This window comes from Rhinopithecus roxellana, chromosome 16 (genome assembly GCF_007565055.1).
Source record: "Rhinopithecus roxellana isolate Shanxi Qingling chromosome 16, ASM756505v1, whole genome shotgun sequence".
NCBI classification, from domain to species: domain Eukaryota; kingdom Metazoa; phylum Chordata; class Mammalia; order Primates; family Cercopithecidae; genus Rhinopithecus; species Rhinopithecus roxellana.
In genome coordinates this window covers 17,122,665-17,134,717 of record NC_044564.1, presented here as the reverse complement: position 1 = coordinate 17,134,717, position 12,053 = coordinate 17,122,665, and the positions used below count along the sequence as shown (strand labels likewise).

The following is a 12,053-nucleotide window of genomic DNA, read 5'->3' as shown; positions in this document are numbered from 1 at the left end:
TCCTAGCGCTCACTCACTGGGATGAGTGAGCTGCCCGGCAGCTCCAGGGGAGCAGGGCTGGTTTTCTATCATCTTCTACCTTACTGGGTGGTTTTTGGGGTTCTGGGGGAGTTCCAGCCCCAGAGAAGCTCCAAGGGTCCCTCCCAACAGGTGAGGAGTCCCAGGTGGGTCTCTGCCAGGGCCTCTGGGCAGGCTCTGAGGGCGGGCTTGGGGACTGTGGCCAGCAAAGCCCCTGAGTCCATGCCTCAGTCCCCTTGCTCCCTGGTCTGGCGTCTCTGCCACCATTGCGGATTTTGCGCAAAGAGCCACTACTCTCTGAGCCTCAGTTTCTCCAGCTATCCTAGGGAAAGCCTGGCCTTGTACCCTGGAGTGTACCTTAGGCACAGTGGGGGTACCGCAATGGAAAACTCTCGGCAAACTGTAAAGTGTAGTTCGCGTGTGTGGGCACAGCCACCTGGGGGTGCACGGTGCGGGGCACATGGTGCCGGGCGCGGTGTCGCCGCACACCCGGGCTCGGGTTCGGTACCGCCCCGCTTCCCGGGCCCTGGTCCGCTCTCCCTCCCTCCTTCCCGCCCTCCCTGCCTTCGGGAACGCCGGCTCCCGGCATGCCGCGCGCTGACAGCCTTATAAATAGTCGCCTTTGCCGGCGGCCGCGAGGACGGGCAGGGCACGCACTGGCCCCGGCGCCCACCCGCACCCCTCCCCAGGTCAGTGCGTGCCCGAGCGTGTCTGGGGGGCGCTCCGCGGGGAGGGGCAGCGGCACCGGGGGAGAGCGGGGGCGTGCTGGTGCGGGGCTCTCTGGGGTCTGTGAGGCTGTGTATCCGTGGTTGTGATTCGTGTGTGTTTGCGTGGCTGTTCCCCGGACGCTGGGGATCTGTGCCTCGCTGCCTGTGCCTTTGTGGATCCGTGCGTGTGCGTGTGCGTGTGCGTGTGTGTGTGTGTGTTGCAGCCCCTTCCAGCCTCCCAGATAGTCACCCCTTTGTTCTGGCTGGCACTCCTGGGGCTCCAGGTCACTGCCCTTGGGATGTCCCAGCCGGGGCCCAGAGAGGGGGAGCTGTGGCCTGGCTCCCTGCCCCAGAGGACCTGGACAGGGGCAGCCTCTGTGCTTGGTGGAGCTATACTGTCACACCACTTCTAGTGCTGGGTGCATCACCCCCTGGATGCTCAGAGCTTGCCCTAGCCTCCTGACCAGAGCCCCAGGGCCAGCGCTTGGGGCCTCCCGGCAGCACTGCTCAGTGGCCACCTGGTACTCCTCAACAGCAGCAGGACAGGCCCAGAGAGGGGCACCAGCTGCCCAAGGTCACACAGCTGAGTGATGGAGCTGGGATTCGAACCCTAGTCAGTTGCTACCCACTGGGAAACGACTAGGTTGGGTCAGAAGCTGGAAGACCTGGGCTTGCCTTGGCCTTGCCTTGTGATTGGGGTTAAGTCACCGTCCCTCTGGGCCTCGGCCCCACAGACCCCTTAGCAGACCATCCAGTCATATTAGGAGTCGCTGGGGCCTCAACCCAGGGGCCTTATAAGGCCTGGGTGCTTAGCCCGTAACCCAACTCCATCCTAGACCCCTGTCCTCTGTGAGGCCTCCTCACAACCCAAGTTATTTTAGATCAAGGAATTGGCAGGTGCCAGCAGGGCGGAGGGGCTTAGATTACCAGGAGGGGGCAGGGCAGGGCAGGGTCGAGGCCACTTCTCAGGGCTTCACTGTGGTTGTTCCTGGCCCAGGACACTCCCCCTCCCATGGGCAGCTGCTGAGGGGCACCTGGCAGCTCCTACCCCCGCTGAAGCACACTCAGCAGGAAAAGTGGCTGCCACTCCTGCCTGGGGCAGCAGGGACATCAGCAAAGCCACTTCAGCTCCTACTGGGTGCCAGGCCCAGAGTAGCAGAAACCCAGGGCCGAGATGGACCCTAGCCGGCCCTTGAACCAGCCTATCCTCCTCCCCATGCCTCAGTTTCCTCCCAAGACGGCAGTGAGGATGGAACGAGGCTCCCCAGCCCTGTGCTCAGCCTGTGCCAGGCCCAGTCAGTGGGACCCCACGCCCACAGCACAGAAGAGGGGTCCAGTACAGCGTGGTTGTGCCGTACAGGGCAGGTTTCCAGGAGGCACCTGCCAGTGTGGGAGTGGAGGGCAGAGTCCAGGAAGGCTTCCTGAAGGAGGTGGTTACTGAACTGAGTCCCACACAATAGCGAGGTGGGGAAAGGCATCCAGGCATTGGGTACAACATCTGCCAGTGGCAACGGATAGGGTTGCAGAGGGAGCAGAGGTCAGCTCACTGGGACCTGTCCACTATGTCAAGGGGCCCAGGCTTTGTCTGGGAGCCGAGAGGGCAACACATGCAAAGTTGTAAGCGGGTGTGTGATGTGGTCTGATGCCTGCCAGAGAAAATCCTGCAAATGGCCTGGCAGGGTGTGGAGGCTTCGAGACCCACGTGGAGGCGGGGGCAGTGGCCCGGCCTCTTGCTTAGCACAGGACATAGCGGTGAGGAGACAGATGGAGAGAGCCTGGGGAGCGGAGGGTTGGGCAGTGGCTGTGCAGGGCTGTGGAGAGGAGAGGGGAGCCTTCACACTGACTCGGCCTATGGCTTGGCCAAAGGGGTCTGGAACTGGGACTTGGGGAGGGCTGTTCAGAGCCTGGGAAGCCTGTGAGGCTCCTGGGGCCTGTCTGTGGGGCTTGGATGTCTGGGGCTGGGGAAAGAGGCCTGGGCTGCCTGCACAGGGATGGGAGTCCTTAGAGCCTGAAGCCAAGTAGAGAGGGTGCTGTGGGTGCCTGGGGTGGAGGTCCCAGTGTGGGTGGGGTTGCTGGCTGGAGGTCAAGGCTGGAGGGGAGTGTGGCTGTAGTGGTCGTGAGTGGCCTTGGGGAGGGCTGGTGGGTGGGGGCGAAGAAGTGGGGGCCAAAGGTGTCCAGGGGCGATTCTGAGATGGGGGGATGAGGTGGGGGAGGTCCTGGGGTTGTGGCAGCACAGGGTGGGGTCGCAGATGTGATTGGGCTCATGGGCAGGCTGAGGCCAAGGTGGGGGCAGTAAAGCCTCAAAGGATAGGGGTGCAGGGGCCATGCGTGGGGCTGGGTGCTGGACCTGTAGAGGTGAAGGGCCTGGGACCGCCTCATTTTGACAACTATAAAGGGCTGTGTTCATGCAAGTGGCTGCTGTAGATTCCTCCACCTCAGGCCTCTGTGTCCGTTAGAGGATCCCCATCCAAACCTCATCCCAGACACACATAGTTTCTGGCCACCTCCCGCCTCCTGGCAGCTTCCCTCCGGCCCTGGGGAGCGTCGTCAAGGCATCTGAGCAGACGCTGGCCTCGCGCCCTGTTTCCTGAGAGTTTAGAGGGGAGCAGCTCTGCAGTTGTGTGGCCACTGTTTATGCCCCTCGGTGCCATCCTTACCGTCCCAGCCCCTCCAGTGGGAACCCAGGTAGATGGGAGACGGCTACTGCCCTTCTGTGACAGGTGAAGCCAGGGAGGCCAGAGAGGAAAGGTGATTTTTCCAAGGTCACTTTCCCAAGGTGACTTTCTCAGGGAAGGTCCTGGGCCTTCCCTGCCACCAGCAGCCCCCTCTGCCCTCAGACTGCGTGTCGGATCTGGCACACACCGGTTGCCTTGGGTGTGGCTTAGCAGAAGGTGAGTCAGGGTGAGGAGGAAAATCCCTCCCCAGCCTGTGCCCTTATCTTGCAGAGCATTGACACGGCTCCCGGGACCTTGGCAGGATGGAAGGTATGAGCCTCCTCTTCTTTTGCCCATTGCCTGGGCCTCAGTGTGCCTGACTGTTAAGGGAGTGCACTCTCAGGGAGACATTCTGGGAGGGGTTGGAGAAGGTTCTGGGGCTGCCAGAGGGGGCCTGGCTGGGAGCCTCCAGTATCTTCCTCTGGCCTCTCACGGGATGTGCCAGCTCCAATATTAATTTTAGAAGTGATGAGGCCTCCCCAAGGCTCCTGAGGGCCCCAGCACACATCCTCTATGCTGGATTTATAGAGCTGAGACCCTGCCTCCTGGAGAGGCCACAGATACACAAAACAGCAGGTCTAATGAGGACAAGGCAAATCCCCATACCTCTCCGGGACTCAGTTTCCCTATCATCCAGTGAGGGTGGGCCTTGAGGAAGTCTTGGACTCTCCTGGCTCCTATGGGCTGGGACTTAGAGGGAGACACGGACAGGCAGAGAGTCCAGAACAGGCCCGCCCTCAGCTGCTGGCAGCACCATCTGTCCAGTCCCTGGCACTGTGCCTTGGCCTGGGGAGCTCTTAAAGACACTCGGCGGGCCTGCTGCTGCTGCTGCCTGAGCTCCAAACATCAACAGCCACAGGGCTGCGGCCTCCCCACCCTGGGACAGGAGCCCGCCGGAGGAGCCGTTCTTGACAGCTCCTATAGGGCTCCAGCCTCATGGCTGGGAGGGCCCCTGGGAGCCACCCAGCCCATCTCCTCCCTCCAGCCTCAAGGCCCACCCTCACTGGAGGGGGCAGAGAACCAGAGAGGGACAGGCCTTTCCTAAGTCACACAGCAAGGTGGGATACAGCCTGGTCCTCTATTTCCCTGGGAAGCGGGGAGCCTCAGAGCCCAGGGGAGGAGCCTGAGTTCCGGTTTGGGTTCTGGCATCCCTTGAGCAGGCCCTGCCTCTCTCGAGCTCAGTTTCCCTCTGCCCAGTGGGGCTGTGGCCTTGCTGGGATCTAACAGCAGGGAGGATGAGACAGGTTGGAGCCAAACTCACCACCCTCTCTGGGCAAGAGTTCTACGTGCCCACCACAGCCCTCCACCCCGGCAACTGTCTCCATGGCAACATATGTTGTGGTTGCTAAGCCCACGTTGGCACTGCCAGGGGAGGCGGGTGATGGGCCAGTCCAGGGCCTGAGAGGGGAAGGGCAGGGGACACGGGAGACACGGCAGGACGGGACTATGGGCTGCTGCTCCTCGAGTGACCTCCGCAGAGAAGACGATCTGAGGGCCAGAGGTGACCAGCCCCTGGGGTCCAGCCACCCACAGGGAGGCGCCATGAGGGTTGGTGGCCCAGCCCACTGGCTGTGCGGAGAGTACTTAGCCTCTAGGCCTTTGCCTCCGCCCGTCTGGCTGCCTGGGGCGCCCTCCCTTCCCAGACATCTCCCAGGCTCCCTGCTCACTCTGGGCTGTGACTTGTCTGCCTCCCTGACAGGAGCGCCAGCGGTGTCTGTCCCTCCGCCTGGGGCCCAGCACAGGCCTGGGACTCCAGAGGTGCCTCTGGCTGTGAGTCCAGCGAGTGACTGAGCCCTGCTCCCCTTTTCTCTCCCACAGAGAAGCTGAAGAAAACCAAGATCATCTTTGTGGTGGGTGAGTTGCGGGCAGGTGGGTGGTGCAGCAAGGGTCTTCTTGCTGGAGGGAGGCGCTGGAGGGAGTCTGGGCCTGGGGCTGCACCCTGGGCTCTGCCCCTCCCTCGCTGGGAGACCCTGGCAGCCCCTGTCCCTCCTCGGACCCTGTGTCTTGGGGTTTGTGAATGGGTGGGTGTTTGCAGGTGGGCCTGGCTCAGGGAAGGGCACCCAGTGTGAGAAGATCGTGCAGAAGTATGGCTACACCCACCTTTCCACCGGGGACCTCCTGCGGGCCGAGGTCAGCTCAGGCTCGGCCAGGGGCAAGAAGCTGTCGGAAATCATGGAGAAGGGACAGCTGGTTCCGCTGGTGAGTGGGCCCTGGTGCGGAGAGGGGCAGGGGATGACGGTAGCCCTGACTAGGTGTCCCACCAGCAGCAAAGCCCACGACACACAGGCAAAGCTGATCGTAACTGCCCCCGGCTCCAAACCCTTCTGTAGTTCCCCATTGCCCTGGACAGAAAGTTCCTTCCAGAAGCTCCCAAGACCTTGCAGGACTTTGCCCTGCCCCCCACTCTCCCCCTGCCCTCCATCCTCCAGCCACCCTGGCCTCTGTCCCCTCAAACTAGCCATACTCCTTCTTGCCTGGAATATTCTTCTTCAGCTTTCAGACTTCCCTAACTCCCCAGATTTGGCCTAAGACCCCCCCCCAATTTTCTACTCCAGAAGCCCCACTTCTCTTCCCATACAGCCTGTGCCATGCTTGGAAATGGAGAAATCATCTGTGGAATGTGTCTGTCTCCTCACCAGCCCCTGAGCTTCCCAGGGCAGGGAAGGTCTGATTGTCCCATGGCCACGTCCTCGGGACCCAGGACAGCACCTGGCTGGAAGGAGGGGCTCAGTGAATACTATCTAGTGAATGCATCATTCATTCACTCAGTCCAGGTCTCCACAATTCCGAGGAGGCTTCCTGGAGGGAGAGGCTTGTTTGGGACATTTGTGTCGGGGAGAGGGCATTTCAGGTGGCAGGACCAGCTGGAACAGAGACCGGGAGAAGGGATGGGGAGGAGAGGCTCATGGCCCCTTCCTCATTTGCTATGCCCCAGGAAACAGTGTTGGACATGCTCCGGGATGCCATGGTGGCCAAAGTCGATACCTCCAAAGGCTTCCTGATCGATGGCTACCCGCGGGAGGTGCAGCAAGGAGAAGAGTTTGAGCGACGGGTAAGGCACTGACCCAAGTGGGGATCCTGGTGGGCTGGGGCAGGATAAGATTCCCATCCCCGGCCGGGCGCAGTGGCTCACGCCTGTAATCCCAGCACTTTGGGAGGCCGAGGCGGGCGGATCACAAGGTAGGAGATCAAGACCACGGTGAAACCCCGTCTCTACTAAAAATACAAAAAATTAGCTGGGCGCGGTGGCAGGCGCCTGTAGTCCCAGCTGCTCAGGAGGCTGAGTCAGGAGAATGGCGTGAACCCGGGAGGCAGAGATTGCAGTGAGCCGAGATTGCGCCACTGCACTCCAGCCTGGGCGACACAGCGAGACTCCGTCTCAAAAAAAAAAAAAAAAAGATTCCCATCCCCATGGGCGGGCCTGCGGGGGCTGCTATGCAAGTCAGAGTTCTGAGCAGAGGCTGATTCGTGGAGTGTGGGTGAGGAGGAAAACCAGGAAGACTTCCTGGAAGTGTAGAAGAAAATGTGTAGAAGGGGAAGTGCCAGGCAGGGGAGTTCCCAAACCTGGGCTCAGATTCCAGCTCAACGGCTTGAGATCTTGGGCCAGTCATTCTGCCTCCTGAAGCTTAGTTTTCCCATCTGCAAAATGCAGGGAATGGGGGGACCAGGTCACAGCTGCCTTAAGGGGCAGTGTGGGGACTGGACAGGATGCGCCCTTCAAGTGTGGGGCTTGGCTCCCCATAAACACACAGAAAGTCAGGGAACAGCATTGGCAGGGCTGGAAAGGCAAGGCCAGTGTGGGGAGAACAGAATATGTGGGCAGGGCGACAAGGGATGTTCCAGCCTGGCTGGAGGCTGCAAATGCCATGGAGGGACATCGGTCTGCTTCCAGGGGTCATGAGGAACCCGGCTGGAAAGAGCAGGCCTGGAAAATGATAGCCCTGAGCTTCCTAGCAGGGGCACCCTGCAGACACACCTTTCCCAGGGCGAGACACCTCACACACACACACGTGGACACTTGCACACACACGTGCACAAAGCCCACAAGTTCATACAAGGCCGGGCATGTGCATGCACGCGTGCACACACACGGTAGTGGATACCGCACTCCTCTACATGCGTGACACAGATGCAGCACACATATGCAGGGATGCACACGTGCTCGCACACATGGCCCTGTGCACACACATACACCTTTACCTCGGTGTCACAAGACTGTATGGGAGAAACAGATGGGACTGCAAGGGCCTAGGAGGGAGAGGTCGGCAAGGGCTGCGGGGAGCCTAACCAGCATCCCAGTGGGCTAGGGCAGGATAAGACTCCCATCCCCATGTCTCATTCCCATGCCCCGTCTCTGTGGGGCCTTCTGGGCTTCCGTAGCTTCCAGCCTCATCTGGGGGTAGGAGGCCATATTTTCTGACCTCTGAATGGCTGCACGACCTCAGGAAAATGTCTACCCCACTCTGCCCCTCACCTTCCCTATCTGAAATGGGGGTTAGCTGGATTCCTTCAGACTTCACCCCTGACGCTGTGTCAGGTGCCACAGTTCTGAAGAATGTCCTGGCCTGGCTCACACGTACCAGCTGTGTGGTATCACCTGTGACCCTCAGGGCCACATTTAGAAAATAGTTAATGAAAGTCACCGGGCTCGGTGGCTCACGCCTGAAATCCTAGCACTTTGGGAAGCCAAGGAGGGCGGATCACTTGAGGTCAGGAGTTCAACACCAGCCTGGCCAACATGGTGAAACCTCATGTACTAAAAATACACAAATTAGCTAGGTGTGGTGGCGGGTGCCTGTAATCCCAGCTACTCAGGAGGCTGAGAATCGCTTGAACCCAGCTGACGGAGGTTGCAGTGAGCCATAGCCACTGCACTCAAGCCTGAACGACTCCGTCTCAAAAAAAAAAAAAAAAAGTCCCCACCCTCCCAGGGCTGTTGTAGGTGCCGCTGAGGGCGGCAGGCTCAGGCTCAGCCCTGGGCCCAGGCCTGCTGTGGCCTCCAGGGGTCCAGGCAGCTGGTTTTCTTGGCTCTGGACACCAGGGGGCGTCAGGGCTTCACCAAAGGAGGGAGAGTCAGCCTGGAAGTGTGGCCGGTTCACACCCAGAGCTTTTCTGGAGACTGGCAGTGCCCGGTGTGGGCTCCTCGGGCTAAATGCCCATTGTCCTGACCAGGAGACTGAGGCCCCACAGCCAGAATCTCAAGCCCAGAGGCTGAGCTGGCTCTCCCACATTTACCACCTCTGCCGGGGGTGTATAAAGAGCCTACTGTGCTTGGTTCTGGAGACCCAGATGAACCAGAGACTGTGAGTCTGTGCCCTGGGGGAGCTCAGTAGCTGATGGATGATGATGAGGGGCAGGTGGCCTTGAGGTCGAGGTCAGAGTGCTGGGTCCAGGCCCGCCTTTGCCCCCATGGTAATCTGTAAGATAGAAGCAGCTGCTGGGTGGTGCGGGGTCACTGGACAGGAGGAGCTGTCCTCCCTGAAGGCAGCTGACGCTGTCACCCCGAATCCTTCACTACGCAGGGCTAGGGATGAGCGTCAGGATGGGTACCACAGGCGAGGACAAAGGGCTTGTTCCAGGTCACACAGCTGGACGAAGGCAGAGGTGAGCGTGGGTCCAGGTCAGTCTGACGCCGGAGGTCAGGCTGCTTCTCACCTCTGTCCAGCTGTGTGGCCTTGGGCAAGCTTCTTGGTCACACAGCTGGAAAGAGGCATGAAACAGCCTGACCTGAGAGGCAGTGCCCCAAGGCCTTGACAGGGGCCCAGGGCCAAAGGTGCGCAGAAGGCCTTGGGGGCTGGCCCAGGCAGTTGGAAACAGGAGGCAGGGCTTGAAGGTCCCAATCCCATTCCTAAAGCTGTGGCAGTCACGGGTGGCTCTGCCCTCCCAGCCAGGCAGCTGTGGTGGTCGGATTGAGCGAGGCAGGGGCTGCAGAGCCTTATTCCTCTTGCCTTTCCAAGGCGTCCCATGGATGACATGGATGACATGATGTTCCAGTGACAGTGAGATTGCTCAGAACCCCCCATAACTCAGCAGCCACTCACCCCTTCCCTCATCCCTTGTTCCTTTGTCAAAGGACCCCAAAATTGTGAGACAGGTGCCTCCCTGCCCTCAGGGGCCCTTGGGAGACCTGCTTAAGGAAAGATAAAGGCACTGGAAGAGGCTGTTCCAGGAGGCTGGGAGTACTGGGGGGCAGGGGGTGGCATGAGAAAGACCGCCCTGAAGAAGTGAGCTTTGAGTTGAAACCTGATGCTTGGTACTGAGGTGAAGGCGAGTTAGGCTCAGGCTTGGGGGAGAGGGCTCCCAGCTGAGGGACCAGCATGGGCACAGGTCTGGCATGGAAGGAGGTGGATGAGAGCCTAGAACAGAGAGAGTCAGGCTCTCTGAGTCTGGCAAGGAGTGTGGACTTTCTCCTGAGGGCTCTGGGGAGCCATGGTAGCGGTTTGAGCAGGGGAGTGGCGGGAAAGATTGGTTTTAGGAAGGTCTTTCAGGCTGCCTTGGGGAAGGGATTGAGGGTCTGAGGGGGTATCTGTTGGGGCCTCATAGATGGGAAGATGGGGAGGAGATGGCCCTAGGGGGCGGGAATGGGGTCCCTGTCACATGGTGCCCGCCTGCAGATCGGACAGCCCACACTGCTGCTGTATGTGGACGCAGGCCCGGAGACCATGACCCAGCGGCTCCTGAAACGTGGAGAGACCAGCGGGCGCGTGGATGACAATGAGGAGACCATCAAAAAGCGGCTGGAGACCTATTACAAGGCCACAGAACCCGTCATCGCCTTCTATGAGAAACGCGGCATTGTGCGCAAGGTGGGCCCCGCGGGCCCAGGGGGAGCTCCGGGAAAAACGGGTTCCTATGTGGTTCAGCCTCAGCTTGCTGTGTGGCCTTAGGCCAGCCCCTCTCTCCGAGCCTTGGTTTCCCCACTGGTTCAATGAGGGGCTGCTGTCAATTAGGTTGGGCTCAGGGAGGCAGGCCTGGCCTCTGGGACCTGCCACGGTGAGGCCCACCCGGCTCCACCTGGTGACTCAGCCCTTACGGCTTGTCTCCCCGCAGGTCAACGCTGAGGGCTCCGTAGACAGTGTCTTCTCCCAGGTCTGCACCCACCTGGATGCCCTGAAGTAGCAACACTGGAGCTGCTTCCCCAGCTCAGAGCCCCGCCCCACCCCTGTCCTGATTCGAGGTCCTCCTGGCCTGAGCACAGCACCTCCACCCTGCCCGGCTGAGCACAGACGGAGGAAGCCGCTTATCCTGTTTTCATGGACAGCTGAGCACTAAAGGAATTTCTAAGGACATTTGGTTTTACTGCTTTTCTCTGCTTCCAGTCGGAGTTGATTCATGTGCTTGTGCCCACCTGGCCAGGAGTCCCCAGCCCCTCACCCTCCGTTCCTCCTCAGCCTCCCTTTGCCAGCCACCCCTCCTCTAGCTCTGGTGGGAGGCCCAAGGCCCTTCCTCGCACAGGGCATTTGTGGCCTGAGGACCTGGTGCTGAGTGGCAGGGCCCCTGCTCTGAGGGGCTCATGTTCAGGCACAGCCGGTCCCAGCCTGGGCTCCTCTGCATCTTGCTCTGTGGCCTTGGCCCTGACCCCCATCGCTCTGAGCATATGTTCCATGCCTGGCCCTTGCCGGGGCCTGGACTGCACAGGCAGCAAGGTCATGGGCTGAGTGGGGCTTCCTGGGCAGTGCGGGCAGCCCACGCCAGCCGGCCCAGTGGGCAGTGCATTGGCTTCCTTGGTGCAAGAGGCTCTGAGGGTCTGAAAAGGGCATCTTGATGGCATGGGTGGGTGGGGAGTCATGTTACTGAAATTGAATGGGGGAGGCTGGACGAGGTGGCTCACGCCTGTAATCCCAGCACTTTGGACAGCTGAGACAGGAGGATCACCTGAGGTCAGGAGGTCGAGAGCAGCCTGGCCAACATGGCGAAACCCCTTATCTACTAAAAATACAAAAATTAGCTGGGCATGGTGGCGCATGCCTGTAGTCCCAGCTACTCGTGAGGCTGAGGCAGGAGAATTGCTTGAACCCGAGAGGTGGAGGTTGCAGTGAGCGGAGATTGCACCACTGTACTCCAGCCTGGGTGACAGAGCGAGACTCCGTCTCAAAAAAAAAAAAAAAGAAAGAAATTGGGGGAATCATGGTAATGGGTGAGACCTGAAGGACTTCCCCCTGTGTTGCCCTGGACACAGCTCACCCTCTCTGAGCCATTTGCAATTCTAAAACGGACTCCATGTCCCCCTCACCTCCACCTCAAGGTCAAGATGAGAACACACTCAGTGAGGAGTGTATGCTGTCCATTGCCACGGCCATGGACCTACCAGAGCAGCCTGGCCCGAAGCATGCAGGGCCCCAGATGACTTGGGGACACCCCAGAATCCCCTGGGGAGAACCTTTCCTGCGCTCTTTCATTTTTTGACCTCATCACTGAGAAAGGCTCAGTTTGGTGCTCATGTGTCCTTAACACCTGATGTGGCCCAAGCTGGGCTCCCTTTAAAGCCAAGACAGCCTCTGTGGGCCACAACTGCCCGAATGAAATCCGAACAATTGGGGCTGGTCATAGCAAGTGGGGCTGGTTTTTCATTTCCATTGGTTATTTAAAGTTTCCCTTAAAATAAACGATTTTA

At 60.0% G+C, this 12,053-nt stretch overlaps 1 protein-coding gene across 3 annotated transcripts in view; it reads left to right on the top strand.

The window, feature by feature from the left end:
• The window catches only part of AK1 (adenylate kinase 1), a 20,169-nt gene extending 8,116 nt beyond the window's left edge, over positions 1–12,053 (top strand). For 2 of the 3 annotated variants that reach the window (XM_030919090.1, XM_030919089.1), the window contains exons 2-7: positions 3,671–3,709; positions 5,258–5,293; positions 5,475–5,638; positions 6,375–6,491; positions 10,054–10,245; positions 10,490–12,053. In XM_030919090.1, the coding sequence (XP_030774950.1) occupies positions 3,703–3,709; positions 5,258–5,293; positions 5,475–5,638; positions 6,375–6,491; positions 10,054–10,245; positions 10,490–10,558 (585 nt within the window). In that variant the 5' untranslated portion in view covers positions 3,671–3,702 and the 3' untranslated portion in view covers positions 10,559–12,053. Of the gene's footprint in view, positions 1–586; positions 708–3,670; positions 3,710–5,257; positions 5,294–5,474; positions 5,639–6,374; positions 6,492–10,053; positions 10,246–10,489 lie in introns of those variants that run through there. The other variant, XM_010367822.2, reaches the window with a different exon arrangement.